Raw genomic sequence first — 17,089 nt, 5'->3', positions numbered from 1 at the left:
GCCTACCTATCAACTATCAACAGCTGGTGATTACCGTTTTTCTGTAGCTCATCTAATGACACTTATTATTAGTAGTATTTTTTTACCGTTTAAACCATTTTTATGTGTAGGATTCAGTGACGTTAATTATATTCACCATGTTGTAATGACACTTGTTTTAAAAATGTGCTTGATTAATGTGGTCTTTCAGCAAATGCTTGTCGAGTGATTACAGTGGCTGAGAGCTGGGGTTACAGACATGATTTGGAGTTGAAACCCCCTTTCTCCTTCTCCCTTCTCCTTCCCTCTAGACTTGTCTGTCACCTTCTGCCTTCCCCTCTGATGAAACTGCTAAGCTCTTTTGTTGCTCCCAGGTGTTCTGTCTCCCACCTTTGCCAGGGACCCTCCCTATACTTCTATCTTCAGCTCCTCTCTCTTCTCCCCTCCAGTCCCCATGGAACTGTCCAGTGTAGAGACACAGCACTGACCACCAGCCAGTCAGGCCATGAGGCTTGACCACCCTTGGGCACCAGTGGGGCTTACGGCCCTGCTTAGTCCTCTCTGTGCTCCCCCCACCAACTCCAACACCCACCCCAGCCCGTGATTTACTTGGGGAGCGGGGAGAAAGTTAAGGCTGGGGAGGTAGTGGTGGTACGGACAGGAGAGAGAAGTAGTCTTTATTTCACCATCATTTCCTCCTGGGCATTCACACCTTTTCCGCCCCTGGCCCAGAATGGGGAGATGACAGACAATGAGGAAGACACTGGACACAAAGCAGCTGAGCAGCAGCACAGAGAGCCCTGGAGCCTCGGTTCAGCTCCAGGGCTGAGGTGGTTCCAGGCCCAGTTGTAGACCCAGCGGCTGGAGGGTCCACATAGAGGCCAAGGCCTCCCTTCCTCCACAGGCCTCCCCCTCCCCACCTGAGGCCTTGCCTTCCTCAGCTCTTCCATCTCAGGCATGCTGGATTTGCTAGACTGACTCCGAACCAGCTCCTGGTTCCCTCTCCTCAGGGGCTTCCCTACCCTCTCGCTTTCCCTTCCCCACACCAACTCAAGAAGAGGACCCATGGCCTGGGAAGCCACATACCTGCTGGCACCTGTTCTGCTGGTGCTCCGGGTCTCAGGTGAGGGGCAGAGGCAGAGGGCAGGGGACAGGAACAGGGCCACAGGAGGGGAAGAGGGAGAGGCGAGGTAGCCAGTGAAGGGGACTACTCAGAGGGGACAGAGGAGAGGGGGCAGGGTGGTGCTGTGACCAGAGGCCGGCTCTGGGAACATTATAGCTGTAGGCACAGAGGGGACTGCTCCCAAGGGGGATCCCCATATCACAACCCTGAAGTTGAGGTTGGGCCAAGGTGAGCCCCCGGACCTGAGGATTCATTTTCAGATTCCCGGGAACAGGAAACAGCACCAGTGTTGTTGCAGAAACTGGAAGGTGAGACCGTCTCCTTGATATGCTGGTACCAGTTCCAGAAAGATTCAAACAAGCTGAAAATCTGGTGCAAGAAAACGTCAGAAAATTTGTGTATCCCATTAGTCACCAGCTCCAGGTCCCAGGTGCAGAAGTCCCGATACTCGATCCAGGATGAACGTAGTTCTGGCTACTTCATCATCAACATGACTGGGCTCAGGACGGCAGACTCGGGATTCTATTATTGTGGAAACTACAACTCTTTCAGCTCAGTTGTCCATATTCTCAGAAGCTTCCATCTGATAGTATCTCAAGGTGAGCTCTTTCCCTTCTCATGTATGGATTTCAGACTCCTTGAATCACAAGGTGTTAGAGCTGGAAAAGGCCTTAGAAAATTTTTCCTTCTACCCTTCTGTTGAGGGACATTGGTGGTTCAGTGGTAGGATTCTCACCTTCCATGCGGGAGACCCGGGTTCAATTCCCAGCCAAGGGACCTCATGGGCAACCACCACTCATTAGTCGGTAGACGCTTGTGTGTTGCTATGATGCTAAACAGGTTTCAGTGGAGCCTGCAGACTGAGATGGACTAGGAAGAAAGACCTGGCAATCTACTTCTGAAAATCTGCCAATGGAAACCTTATGAATCACAATGGTCTGATCTGGGGATGGCACTTTGAGTCAGGGGTCGACTTGACGGCCGCTAACAACAACAACAACTCTCTTGGAGCAGAAAACTGAGGCCCAGAGAAGGAAAGCCCCTTGCCCAAGGTCACCCACTGGTTAATGGTAGAACCAGCACCAGCCTCAAGCCTGTTGGCTTTTTGCTGCTGCTTCCTTCCACATCATACGTATTCCTCTTAACATTTTTGTTGCTACTCACAGGCCTCCTCAGTATATTAGCAATAATCTTAAAGCCTCCCCATGCTTCAGCACAGCTAGCTTAATGATTCCTTTCTGGGCATCCCTACGCTTGACTGTAACTCCCAGCCTTCTCTCAAAGGACTGTGCTGGAGATGGGTCACAAGGTTGGGGCCAAGGAATGTGGACAGACAAGGACACAGCTGGGTAGTGGAGCACACGGGAGACTAAGGGTGAGGCAAGGTGGTGTAGCAGCCTAGGGTTCAGCAGTTGTGGGTCCTCACCTTTCATCTGCCCCTAAAATTTGAGAGACGTTGAACCTCAGAATGGGAAGTTTGGGGTTACCATTAACCCTGAGGCCCTCAGGTATTTCTCCTAAAAGCTGCAGAGTTGCAAAGCTCCACCACATTTCTTTGTGATGGTTAGGGCTTGAACGGCACCTTCCCAGACTTTCTCTCTGGTGCTGACTTTGTCCAGATAACTGGTCAACTAGAGGACCCAGATCAGCTGCTTGGTCATTCCCTGCCCAAGCTGTCAATGCCCACTCCATGAAGGGCAGAGGGCTAGGCTCTGGAAGCCTTGAGATCCGATCCTGTGCTGGAGGAGTCCACAGCCCAGCCAGGAAGAGAGACATGTAAACAAAAGGTTATGATGCAGAGTGGTAAGAGCTGTATTAGAAACATATTGAACGGAGGCCCAGCAAAAGGAGGGATCCGGTTGCTGGAGAAGGCCAGGGTTGCGGATCCTCCTGGAAGGCTCCACAGAGGAGGTGATGCTACCCGGGTCTGGTTGAATGAGCAGAAATTTATCCATGGGAGATAACAGGAGTTGTAGGAGGAGGATTACATGTCAAAAGTGCATGACCTATTCAAAATCAATGAAAACAGAAGAGACTGTAGAGATATCCATTATACATGTGGCAGTATGACACTCAATCTAAAGCCACTCTCACATATTCTGACATTCATGGTGCTGGAAATCCAACACAACCAGGACAATGCCACCATTCATTTGCAGGCAATGTGGTGATTCTCAGAGTCCTCCCACCCAAGACTGGGCTGGAAGTGGGCAGCCCTGGACTGTGGAGCAAACAGATGGGAGTACTCCCCTCACTGTTGTCTCTCTTGCAGCTTCAACCCCGTCCACCACCAGGAGCACTGTGAGTACCACAGTCCAGGCCTCTGCCACAAACCTTGCCACTGACAGGTACTGTCACCATCTCTGTCTCTTTAGCCCTCCATTTCCTCCTACCCTCTCCCCTGTGCCAAACACCCCCACCTAACACACTCCCAAGAAGAAAGGCCTGGTGATGTACTTCCGAAAAATCAGCCATTGAAAACCCTATGGAGCACAGTTCTACTCTGACACACATGGGGTCGCCATGAGTCAGAATCTACTTGAGGGCGACTGGAAAAAACAAAAACAAACAAAAAAACACTCTTGTAGGTACCTGGCTCTCGGAGGATGGATCGGGAGTCAAACAGTAACTTTAGGTTACTTTATCTCTCTGAGCCTCAGTTTCCTTATCTGCAAAATGGAACCAATAACATTCTCACCTTACAGCAGGGTTCCTCACCCTCGGTACTATTGATAATTGGGACTGGAAAATTCTTTGTTGTGGGGGGCTGTCTTGCTCATTGTAGGTGTTTAGCAGCATTCCTGATCTCTACCCACTAGATGCCAGTAGCACCACTACCCCCAGTTATGACAACCATAAAAGCCTCCGGACATTGCCAAATGTCCCCTGGGGGACACAATTGCCCCTGGTTGGGGGGCCACTGCTTACAGGGTGGTTGTGAGGATTAAATGAGACTGTGGATTCAAAGGGCCTAGTACAGTGCCAGGCACATGACTGGGGCTGCTGCTTTTTCCTCTTTGCTACTTCCAGCCCTTGTCTGTCTTTCTGAACGAGAAGAGGAGCTACCACAGAGCCACTGTGGGTCTAGGGAAAGGGCACACTCTGGGTTACTCTAGCCCGTGCCTGACTTCTTTTCTACCCCTGCCTGGTGGTTTTCAGGGTCCAGCCACTCCGACTAGCATGATAGATGTTTCTCTTCTGGCCTCTGGCCTCCCCTGACCCTCTCTCCACTCGCCAACACTGTGGATAATGAACCCTGAGCTCTTGCAAACCACAGTTCCTTGCTTCAAGGAGTTAAACCAGAAAACCCAGTGGTGCTGGTCAACTGAGCTGAGAGATGTCTCTCTCTCCCTTTGACCAATGACATCCCCAGACACCTTCTCTAATAAGAGCCTGCTATGGGCTCATCAGCTGTTTTAAAGCATAGATGAGAAGGCTGGGGAGCAGAGAGATTAAATAAATGAAAATGAAACAATTAGAACAGAAATAATGAAAATGTTGACAAAATGTGAAGAATGTAACCAATGTCATTGATCATTATGTCTAGAAACTGTGGAATGGGAACGGGTTTTGTTGTGTATATTTTCACCAAAAATTAAATTAAATTAAAAAAAGAAAAGAGTCTGCTCTGTTGTAAGAAGGAGTCCCTGGGTGGTACAAACAGTTAATGCGCTTGGCTATGAATCGAAAAGTTGGAGATTCAAGTCCACCCAGAGGCACCTCGGAAGAAAGCCCTGACAATCTACTTCTGAAAAATCAGCCCCTGAAAGTCCTAGGAACAGAGCTCTACTCTGACACACATGGGGTCGTCATGAGTCAAAGTCTACTTGACAGAAACTGTCAGCTGGTATGGTGTAAGAAAGGATACCATTGTGTCCTTCCTTTGACTTAAGACAGTGTCTTCAGCATCATGCTGAGTGAATTTAGTCAGTCGCAAAAGGACAAATATTGTACAAGACCACTATTATAAGAACTCAGAAAAAGGTTTAAACACAGAAGAAAACATCCTTTGATGGTTACGAGGGTGGAAAGAAAGAGAGGGGTATTTACTAATTAGAAGCAGACAAGAATTATCTTAGGTGAAGGGAAGGACAACACACACTACAGGGGATGTCAGTACAACTGGAATAAACCAAAGCTAAGAAGTTTCCTGAATACAACCAAACACTTTGAGGGACAGAGTAGAGGGGCAGGGGTCTTGGGACCATGCTTTCAGGGAACATCTAGGTCAATTGGCATAGCAAAGTTTATTAAGAAAATGTTCTTAAATGAGGAACTATTTTGTTCTGTAAGCCTTCATCTAAAGTGAGAATAGCAGCACAATTGGAAGAGTGTAGTCGATGTCACTGAACTGTGCATGTAGAAATTTTTGAAATGGTGTATCTTTGGCTATGTATGTTTTCACCAAAAAAATAAAAAATAATAAGGTCGAGAAGGGAGAGAGTTGACATGTTGTGGGGTTGTTAATCAATGTCATAAAACACTATGTGTACTACTGTTTCATGAGAAACTATTTGTTCTGTAAACCTTCACCTGAAGTATAATTAAAAAAAAAAGAAAATGTCTGCATCCCACTTTGGCGAGTGGCCATGTAAGATACATCATTTGGTCCCAACCCACCTGGAGCAAAGGAGAATGAAGAACACCAAAGACACAAGGAAAATATTAGCCCAAGAGACAGAAAGGGCCACGTAAACCAGAGACTCCATCAGCCTGAGACCAGAAGAACTAGATGGTGTCTGGCTACCACCAATGACTACCCTGACAGGGGACACAACAGACAGTCCCTGATGCAGCAGGAAAAAAGTGGGGTGCAGAACTCAAATTCTAGTAAAAAGACGAGACTTAATGGTTTGATTGAGACTGGAGGGACCCCGGAAGACATGGCCCCCGGGCTCTCTGTTAGCCCAAAACTAAAACCATTCCTGAAGCCAACTCTTCAGACAAGGATTAGACAGGACTATGGGACATAAAATGATATTCATGAAGAGTGTGCTTCTTAGGTCAAGTAGATACATAAGGCTTAATGGGCAGCTCTTGTCCGGAGGCGAGAAGAGAAGGCAGAGAGTGTCAGGAGCTGGTTGAACGGACGCGGGAAATCCGGAGTGGAAAAGAGGAGTGTGCTGTCACAGTACAGGGAGAGCGACTAGGGTCACATAACAATGTGTGTATAAATTTTTGTATGAGAGACTAACTTGAATTGTAAACTTTCACTTAAAGCACAATAATAATAATAATAATAAGGACAGTGTCTTCAGAAGGACCTATTAAAATGCATTTATTATCTGGCAGAGCTGTGCTTGTCAAATGACGCCCGTATTCTCTGAGAGCTAATTGCACCTCACAGAGAAGGGGTGAGTTTAAAGAGCTGGGACAAAGAATGGTTAAGGGAAGGATACTGGGAGAGGTGAGAACAGATCCTACAACGGGGTCCAGAAAGACAGTGAAGGAACAACAGTTAGAAAGGGGAAAGGAGGAAAGACTTGAGGCATCATCAGTGTTCCTGTTTGACAGAGAAAGAAATAAGTCCAGATAGAGTGACTTGTCCACAACCACACAGGCTATTGGGTCAGAGCCCTTGACCAAAGGGCTGCCCCCTGGTCATTTCAGCAGGAGGCGCCTCAGGAGAGCTGGGGAGGGTCTGTCATGACAATAGGCTATGACTTTCCTCACTCAACAGGTCCTCATTTCCAAGCCCTCCAGGCAACTGGAAGTTCATCCTTCTGGGCGTGGTGGTGGCGGTCCTGCTGCTGTTGGTGCTCGCTGTCTTCATGATCCTGTACCTCAGGAAAGCCCAGGGAGGAGCCGGAAAAGGTAAACCGTACAAAGGCACTGCAAGGCCGGCCGAGTGAGCCTTGGGGTCAGGGCTTATTACCTCCATTTCACTATTGAGGAAACCAAGGCCCAAGGGGTGACATGGGCAGAATTCCCTGGGAACCTAAACTGGTTCCCCTCCTGCTCACCCAATGTGGCAGGCTCAGTGGCCCTGAGGATGGACCAGCTCTCTTCAGGGGTTTGAGATCTCCTTATCCAAATCCAATTCAACACCATACTCATTTGCCTAAAATTGGATATTCTAGGAGTCTCTGCGTGGTGCAAATGGTTAATGTACTCAACTGCTTACCAAAAGGTTGGCAGTTTAAGTCTACCCACAGGCTCCTTGGAAGAAAGGCCTGGCGATCTACTTCCGAAAAATCAGCCATTGAAAACCCTTTGGAGCACAGTTCTACTCTGACACACATGGGGTTGTCATGAGTTGAAATTGACTCAGAGGCAATTGGTATTAACCATTTTGGATCGTATCTTTTGCCATCTTTTTGGTTAAGAATTTTAAACAAATTCATCTAAAGAACTTTCTGGTTAATGGTATTTTTTTTTTAATTGTTGCTATCATTTTAAAATCTGTCTTCCTAAAAGCACTTTGAGAATCCCTGGGTAGTGTAAATCATTAACACCATCAGCTGCTGTCAGAAAGGTTGGAGGTCTGAGTCCACCCAGAGGTGCCTTGGAAAATGGCCTGGAGATCTACTTCTGAAAAATCAGCTATTGAAAACCCTGTGGAGCACAGTTCTGTTCTGACACACGTGAGGTTGCCATGAGTCACAATTGACTCAAAAGCAACCAGTAGTACTAAAAGCACTTTAAAGACTTTTTAATCTTCAAACATTCAAGTTTTTAGCATTTTTCAATGTAAAATCTGCAGCATTTTGTACAGGATTTATCAGAAGTAGTCCCTTTTGATGACTCCTGCCTTCATTTGTGCTGTTTTTTGTTATTGTTGGTTTGGCACGAATGTACTGTATGTTTGTTGTTGTTGTTAGATGCCAGAGAGTTGGTTCCGACTCATAGCGACCCCATGTACAACAGAACAAAACACTGCCCGGTCCTGCGCCATCCTCACAGTCGTTGCTATGTCTAAGCCCATTGTTGCAGCCACTGTGTCAATCCATCTTGTTGAGGATCTTCCTCTTTTTCGCTGACCCTCTACTTTACTAAGTGTGATGTCCTTCTCCAGGAACTGGTCCCTCCTGATAACATGTCCAAAGTATGTGAGCAGAAGTCTTGCCATCCTCGCCTGTATGTTTATTAACCATATAATCCAATGATGAATCCGTGGACAACAGGATGGAAATGTGGGAGCTGGTCAGAATTATTTCGGACCTCATTGATTTCAATTTTTCAAGCTATAAAAATTCCAAGGTAGTAGTGGATTATAAAATTTTATATACTGCACAGATTTTTCAAAATGTGTAAAATCAACATAGTGGGTCACATTAACGTTTTTAAAAAACAAAGTCAAATAGCATAGACAATGTCAGTGTTTTCACATTATTAAAGGTTAAGTATTTTTTTCATTAAACTTTTCTTCAGGAATCTGTGTGTGAGTATGTATGTGAGTGTTGTGTGCGTGCATGTATGTGTGTGTGATTGTGTATGACTGTGTGTGGTTTTGTGTGTGAGATATTTGTGCGTGTATATGTGAATTTGTATATGAGTGTGTGTATGTATGTGTGTGAGCTTGTGTATAAGTGTGTGTGAGTATGTGTATGTGGGGGTGGGGGTAATGAGGTAAAATGTGTTTCTCACTAGGGTTCCTCGGCCAAAACCTTGGAAGATGTTACTTTATATGACTTCATCAGCAAATAGAGTTTGTTTAAATTTGATGCTTCAATTTGGAATTTTCAGGGACTTGGAATTGGTTAATAAGTTTACTGATTTTATGCAGATTAGCTGACAGCAGCCAGTTTGTTCTGCTCCTTACATCACTGGACACCAACCTGTGCTGGCCACCCACCATATCCCCAGCCACGAACGTGTCCCCTGGGCAAGCCTTGGCATCTCCCCTGCCAGGGTCCTTTCTGCCCAGTCAGGACCCCCAGCCTCTCCTTCTTATTTCTATGGGGGGTGTGTAGGGAGAGGTCACTCCTCCAACCTCAACTGTCTCCTTTACAGGTGAGGATGAATCACACCACGTCTGTGATGACCTCTCAGCCCAAAAAGAGAAGACCACTGTGAGTAGGAATGACCCTCACCTGGGCACAAGGAATCTATCTTTCCTGCGTATCATTTTTTTTTCCCCCAAACTTCTCAGCTTGTGCTTACTCATAGTTCCTCTGAACCTTGATCACTCTGTGCTCCTCACACCCCTGCTGCCTCATGGCCTATCCGCGTGCATCTTATCCCTGTAGTTCCCAGTTTGAATTCCTTAGAGTTTACAGAGAGAAGTTGGCTGATCCAGCCTTTCACCTTCACTCCCACAGGTGACATAAGTCATGTGATGATCTATGGCCTGGCTGTCATTGGTTCCATGAGCTGTAGAGAAGGGTGTCCCATGGCAAAGAACACGGTTCCCTAGAGTGTTTCCTCAGCAGGGGCTGGGGACTGGGCAGTTTCCCTGGGGTAGGTCTGTCATGTCTAAAGATCTCTCCTCACTGAGACTCAGAATCACAGAATCTCAGGATTGGGAGGACCTAATGTCATCTGGTCCAGCACTCTGGGAGAATCACCTCTACAAATAATATCTCTACCATCCATCTAGCTCAGTGCTTCTCAAACTTGAGTGTGCACAAAAATCACCTGAAGAGCTTATTAAAACACAATTTCCTGGGCCCCACACCTACAGATTTTGCTTTAGTAAGTCTAGGGTGAAGCCTGAGATCGTGCATTTTTAACAAAAGCTCCCAAGTAATGCTGGTACTGCTTGTCCATGGACCATGCTATGTGGCCCAGCCTGCTCTCTTCTCAAACATGTTCAGTGATAGTGACTTCACTACCTTCAGAAGCAACTCCTCCCAGGCATTCCCCTAGGCTCTGCAGGGTCAATTCCTTGTCCCATATTTCACCAACCCCCTACACAGCTCTGGGCCCCAGGGGACCACTGACCACTCCCAGCTGTGATTTGTACAGTGGACATCTGTGTTTTCTGATTCCCAGGGCTTTGACCAGCGGAAGGACTCTGATGAGGACACTGGGAACATCCATTATGCCTCACTTATCCACCTAAACCACTTTGGCGCTGAGGACTCCATCTATGTCAACACCCACTCCAGCTGGAGGCCCGTGCCTGACCCCCTTCTGTTTGTGGAATATGTCAGCATTGCTAGAAACAATCCCCAGCCCTCCAAGTCGACACCCCTAGAGAGGAGGGAGTCTCAGGAATTGAGGGCAGACTTCACTGGGTAGGGAGTACTTACCAATGCCAGTGAGGTACAGAGCTGCTCTACCAGTGATGGGGTGACATCAGTGTGCCAACATCACTACAAACTACCAAGGGGTCATCTCTCCCCTGCAAGGGAGGTGAGGTGGGGGAAAGTCGTTACCATCCTGGAGGGCAGAGGTTTTGAGTCTGAGGGTTGTGATAGGCAGGCTGTGAGGATAATAGAGGGGGTTTCTTGGCACCTGTGTAGGGTCCAGGTCTGGAAGCAGTGCTACTACAACAGAGCCCAACTAGATAGGGGTCTGGGACCCAGTGCTCTGAGTAAGTCAATCCTCACCTCCTCTGTGACCAACACTTCCTTCCTGATCAGGAGCTATGAAATTCTGGCAGATTGCACAAGTTCCTCTAGTGATGACTCTCTCTTCTTGAGAGCCCCCTCCCTTAACTGTCCTCTCAGGGCCTCCAAGCCAGGTTGGAAAGCTCAGACACCCCTCTCTCTCCACTTATAACTCCCTCCTCTCTTTCTTGGCCTCCTGACTCTAACTCCGCATCTGTTCATGGGATTCTTACTCCCCTGCCAGGAGGAAAGCTGGGTTGTGGGCAGTGCCCCCACTACTCAGGAGCCTCCCCCCCAACTCTTGCCCTTAGCAGAGTTGGTGATGGGCATCCCTCCCTATTACCGCTCATAGACGACCACCCCCACTCAAAACTGATGTTGGCTTCACTGCCTTCCCCGAGACGGTTGTCTAGCTTTAATCTGCTAACTTCATCTCAGTCAAGCAAAGTGGGTTGGGGAAGGCATCCTGCTCAGCTTAAGTACATTTCACAGGGGACTTCTGGAGACAGAAAATGAAAAAAACCTGTTCTGTTGAATCGATTCTGACTTATAGCAACCCTATAGGACAGAGTAGAACTGCCCCATAGGGTTTCCAAGGAGTGGCTGGGGGGTTCTAACAGCCGACCTTTGGGTTAGCAGCCACAACTCTTAACCACTGTGCCACGAGAGCTCCTTTGGAGACAGGATCCCTTTTTATTTTGTGTCCCAAAGAAGTGACTCTGAACTCTGGCAACTTCAGGCCAAGTGGGCAGAAGGATGACATCATCTACATCTTGAGAGGAGATTGCTTGGAATTGCAGATTCATCACTTCTCAAGGTTGATGTCAAAGGTCATCAGATCTAACTGCCAATGGGATGTCAGAACCCTGCCCCCTACAAGTCCCAATAAGGAGTCATGCCGTCTCTACTTCAATCTCTCTGAGGACAGGGAACTTACTACCACCTACCATCTAACCCAAAACCCATTGCCATCGAGTCGATTCCAACTCATAGTAACCCTATAGGATAGAGTACAACTGCCCCATAGGGTTTCCAAGGCTGTAATCTTTATGGAGGCAGACTGCCACATCTTTCTCCTGAGGAGTGGCTGGTGGGTTAGAACCTCCGACCTTTCAGTTGGCAGGGGAGTGCTTAACCACTGCGCCACCAGGGCTTACCAATCACACAGGCAGCTCTTTATTCATGTTTGATCAGACAGGACATTGTTTGCCTTCAGGTCACAGTAAGACATCAGCAGTGTCCTTGGGATGGGACCTGAGGGTCAGGCTGGGTCATGGCCAGAAGGGAATAGGGGATTGGAGAGGAGATGAGTGGGCAGTTTGAAGTGTGGCAAGATGGTCTGTGAGGGTCAGGAAGTCCGCTGGGAGGAAGGTGGGGTAACCTCCTGATGCTGTGACATCTCTGCTGCCATCATTTATCTTCCAGGTCCCCAGCGTTGAGCACAGGGTTCTGTCCGAGCCCATGGCACCACAGGGCACATACTGTATAGAACTGCAGGGTCAGGAACTCAGGGAGTTGAGAGAGCTGGGAGCAGGGAGGGGAGCAGGATGCTCTAGGTGTCACTTTGTGTCCTGAGGGCTCTGCTCCTCGCCTTCCTACCTGAATGCTTCACCTCCGGTAGCCCAGATCTGACTGCCAGAGGGTGGGTAATTCCTGTACCCTGACTCCGGCAGGATCCAGCCTTGCTTGGAGAAGAAGGCCATTAACATTAACATGCAGCCTCATCTGACCTCTGGTCCCTCTCAGTTTGAGATTCCTGGAAGCAAGTCCACATACACACCGAACGAGTCCATCTTCACCATGTTCTCCCCACCTTGGGTCTCCTGCCTGCCTTGCTCTGTCTCCAGCACCAGAAGCCATCTTGAGTGTCATGAGCTGTTAAGACCCAAACAATTTATTTACTTAGACTAGAGCTCCTAGACTTATGACTGCTCTGTATTCACTGGACAGGTAGTTACAGGTGCCTGCTAACCACCGGGCACTGTGCTCAGGGTTGAGGCTATAGAGGTTAAGTCGGTAAACCAACATTTATGGAGTGGTTTTTGTGTGCCAGATCCCTCTTCATGTATTAGTGGTTCAAACATCCTTATGAGGTAAGTACTTCCCACATCTTACAGATGGAGAAACTGAGGCACACAGAGGTTAATAATTCCCCAAAGTCACACAGTTAGTAAGTGGAGAGTCTTAGTGTGCATTTTTTTTTATGTCAAGTTTTGAGTTGTTATTGATTTGATAGGTTAGAAATGTTATTTTATTTATTTTTCTTTTTTAACTGTGCTTTAGGTGAAAGTTTACAGAGCAAATTAGTTTCTCATTCAACAATTTATACACAAACTGCTTTGTGACATTGGTTGCAATCCCCGAGATGTGTCCACATTCTTCCCTTCTCCACCCTAGGTTCCCTGTCTATTGTCTAGTTAGTGACCTCCGCTCCCCATCCCTCCCCTCCAACGTAACCATCAAAGATTGTTTCTTTCTGTGTGTAAACCTTCCCTCGAGTTTTTATGATAGTGGTCTCATACAGTATTTGTCCTTTTGTGATTTTGCTATTTCACTCAGCATACTGCCCTCCAGATCCATCCATGTTGCGAGATGTTTCGAAGATTCATCATTGTTCTTCATTGTTGCATAGTGTTCCACTGTATGTATGGACCACAGTTTGTTAATCCATTCATCTGTTGCTGGGCACTTAGGTTGTTTCCATCTTTTTGCTATTGTGAATAATGCTGCAGTGAATATGGGTGTGCGTATGTCTATTCGTGTGATGGCTCTTACTTCTCTAAGATATATTCCTAGGAGTGGGGTTCTGGAGCATATAGTACTTATATTTCTAGGAAGCACCATATCATTTTCCATAGTGGTATTACCATTGTACATTCCCACCAGTAGTGCCTAAGACTTCCAATCTCCCTGCAACCTCTCCAACCTTTGTTATTTTCTTTTTTATTTATTAGTGCCAGTAATATCCAGGGAGATGTGTCTCAGTGTAGTTTTGATTTGCATTTCTCAAATGACTAACGATCCCGAGCATTTTTCGTGTGTCTGTTAGCTGCCTCAGTGTCTTCTTTGTTGAAGTGTCTGTTCATATTCTTTATTCTTTTTTTTTTTTTAGTTTCTCCTTCAACAATTTAGACACAAATTGTTTTGTGACATTGGTTGCAATCGTCATGATACGTCAACACTCTCCCCTTCCATACCCCAATTCCCCGTTTTCATCTGTCCATTTTTCCTGTCCCTTCCTGCTTTCTCGTCATTGCTTTCGGGCAAGTGTGGCCCTTTTGTTCTCACATACATGATCGAACTAAGAAGCACGTTCCTCACGTGTGTTATTGTTTTATAGACCTGTCTAATCTCCGCCGAAGGATGAACTCTGCCCCTGGTGGCACAGTGGTTAAGAGCTAGGACTGCTAATCAAAAGGTCCGCGGTTCAAATCCACCAGCTGCTCCTTGGAAACCATATGGGGCAGTTCTACCTTGTCCTATAGGGTCACTATGAGTCGGAATCGACTCGATGTCAATGGGTTTCGCTTGGTTTTTTTTTTTTAATGCTTCTGGATTCCGTTAAGGATCTCATTGTTGTCTGTGGGGGTAGGGTAGGGGAGTGGCAGGCAGATGTATGAAAAAATAATGACAATACAAAGCAAACATGGCTGTAGCTAGATGAATGCTAAAAGAGCTAGGGGGCATGGGGAGCACGACTTTTTCTAATACAAGCCACAACCTAAGTTTAGGAGTAAAGAGGAGACAGCCAGGGGTGTGGCTGACTTAGTGGGGGAGTTCAAGGGAAGAGATTCCTAATTAACCAGTGTCCCAGATAAGAGGACTTGACTTCCTCCTGTCCACCCTGCCTCAGGGAGAGGGCTGCCCTTTCTACTACCACCAAAGGCCTGAGGGCACCTTTACAGAGCTATGACCTTAAGAATGTACCCCCTTCCCTTAGCCTCAGTTGCCATGTAGGGTCTATGGCAACCGAGGCACCCCAAAACCACAGGGCCCACGGGAAGGTGTTCATAAATGAAGAGAGAATGCTGGTCCTTGGCTTTGGGGACACAGGAAGGCTTTAAGCCATTGCACGTGTATCAGCTTCCTAACTTTTGAGCAGCATCCTTCTGCCTGACAGTTTGCCGGCCCAACACAAAGTGTATCCTCCTTCACTTTCCCTCCCACGCTCTTTGCTTCATAGCACACAGCACAATACGCCAACGTCTTATTCACTGACTGGTCTGCTTTCATTTTTTGGTTGTTGGTTTAAGCCACTAAGTTTTGAGATAGTTTGCTATGCAGCAATAAATAATCAAAACAAATAGCCAAGGCAAACTTAAAGAAGGATAAGGCCATGGGACGAGGGGGTAGCCTTACTCTACCAGAAACCAAGACTTGCTACAAAGTTATAGTAATCACAGTGTGATGCTGAGACAGAAAGCAGCCAATGCAACAGAATAGAGAGGAGAGAAACAGACCCGTGCGTGTATGGAAACTTGACAATTAGAGTCAGCATTACGGATCAAGGAGGAAACGATAGAATATTCAATGAATGGTGCAGGCACAATTAACTACCTATATGAGGAAAAAGTAAAATCAGATTCCTACTTTATGTCTTACACAAAAATAAATAAAGAAACTTAAATGTGAATAGCAAAACAATAAAATGTTTACAGAAAAATATAAAAGAATGCTTTTATGACTTCAGGATATTTTCCAATTCTGAGAGTTCAGGAAAATAATCATAGAAAAAATGTAGCTCCTTGCATGAATTTAGGGACCCCAAATGGCATTTGCTTTATAAAAATGCATATAAAACACTTCAGGAATGTCCTGTTACAAGATTTCTGTTAGATCAGAGGTTTGTGCATCGTAGAGGAAACAGCAGAAAAACACTTGAACGTGGTACTGTATATGTATTTTAGTGTTAAGTGTAACGTAAAATTCCAGCTAATACAAGGTAAGAGATTAAGTAAACTTTTCACTTTCTAGAGCTAAGCCACTCTTCCCTCCGTTTATTTTTCACTTGCAGATGAGAATATGACAAAGCTGGGTGATAGGTACAAGTGTTAGTTGATAATACTTTTCTGTATGCTTAAAGTATTTCTTAATAGAAGAAGAAGGAAGAAGAAAAAAAACAGCTATTGCAAAAGTCTAAGCAAGAGCTGATGCAGACTTGGCATAGCCCAGGGTGCTGGCACTTGAAGAAAAGGGAGTAGCACTAAGGAGGGAGCTTGGGACTGGCACCACCCAGCTTGAGGAGAGCCTAAGGCACAAGGGCAGCAGAGGATGGATGGAGGGGAAGGAGAAGAGGGGGACTGACAGGTCTCTGTCTGATCTGGAAGGTGGGGGGAGTGAGGAATTGAAGTACACAGATTTATAGCCAGTCTGACTGGGAGAAGCCTGGTGGCCAGTGTGACACTGAAAGATGTGTTAGAAGAGAGAGCCAGTCTGAGTTTAGGTTTAGGAACATGCACGTTTGTAAGCAACTGCAGGAAAGTTAAGCTTAAGCAGCTGGAGGTGACAGTCTGGAGCTCAAAAGGGAGATCAGGACTACTGATCCAGAGGGAAGTGGCTGGAAGAGTTCTGACCCTTGGGAGACACATTTGCATAGATGATGCAACAAAGAAAATGTTTCAAGAAAAAAGACAGAGAAGCCACCAAAGAGGTAGGGGAAATGCCAGTATTCCCCAGTGCATCATCAGTCAGGGTGGGCTAACTGCCATAACAAACAATGCCCATAAAAGCTTCTCACTTGCATCACAATACAGTGAAGGCTGGTGAGGAGGCTCTGCTCCACATAGTCATTCAGGGACCCAGGTTCTTCCAACTAGCATCTCTGCTATCCTCTAGAGCCTCAGAGCCCTCCACTGGAGACTTTGCATTTGGCCAGCAAATGAGAAGAGAGGATATTGAAGATTGCACTGGAGGTTTTATGGGCCAGACCTGGAAGTGGCAAACTTCATTTTCTTCCAGAGCCCAGTCTGTCACATTGCCACCTCTAATTGCAAGAGAGGCTGCAATACATAGTCTAGCTGTGTGCTCAGGAGGAAATCATTAACAACTATATACTGTCCTCCAAGAGTCAAGACATTGGTAAATAAAATTGCATTTTAATGTAAATTGTAAATCTGAGGGCAGTTTCCCAACCTTTTCTTCTTCAGAAATTTGGCCTGTCCTCTCTTTTCTTCTCCTGCCTGAGTTTCTTTCCTTCTGGAATCCTGATTGGGGTTTTTTTTTGTTTTTTTTTTTAAAAACAAGCCCCTTCCTCCACCTACTGCAGCTATCATATCTGTAACCCATATACACCTGGACTTCATAATGGCCCTGTCTTTCATGAAGTTTCAGTCTAGGAAACCTCAGGCTGACACTAACAACAAAATCACTGAAATAATTTAAAACTTTACCTCTCAAGGAAACACATCAGAGTACCAATTTCAAAGCCCACATTTATCCCGTGGTCAGTACCTGGCAGCTACCTTCTCACTCACATCTCTCTATCCTCAAGCCA

General features: G+C 46.4%; 1 protein-coding gene across 2 annotated transcripts; it reads left to right on the top strand.

Moving 5' to 3' along the window:
• The first annotated feature begins 132 nt into the window (after positions 1-132).
• On the top strand, positions 133-12,953 carry LOC111821107 (uncharacterized). Of its 2 annotated transcripts, XM_023734181.1 has the most exons (7): positions 133-1,102; positions 1,363-1,410; positions 1,513-1,701; positions 3,375-3,450; positions 6,783-6,916; positions 9,056-9,114; positions 10,037-12,953. In XM_023734181.1, the coding sequence occupies exons 1-7, from the start codon at positions 1,045-1,047 to the stop codon at positions 10,283-10,285; spliced, it is 813 nt and encodes a 270-aa protein (XP_023589949.1). In that variant the 5' UTR covers positions 133-1,044; the 3' UTR covers positions 10,286-12,953. The 2 variants fall into 2 exon arrangements, with proteins under 2 accessions (XP_023589949.1, XP_023589948.1); XM_023734180.1 differs by having other exon boundaries at positions 1,363-1,701.
• Positions 12,954-17,089: the final 4,136 nt, after the last annotated feature.

Source organism: Trichechus manatus, unplaced genomic scaffold (assembly GCF_000243295.1).
Source record: "Trichechus manatus latirostris isolate Lorelei unplaced genomic scaffold, TriManLat1.0 scaffold00065, whole genome shotgun sequence".
Lineage (NCBI taxonomy): Eukaryota > Metazoa > Chordata > Mammalia > Sirenia > Trichechidae > Trichechus > Trichechus manatus.
The sequence above is the reverse complement of the archived record's forward strand: the minus strand, read 5'-3'. Positions and strand labels throughout refer to the sequence as shown.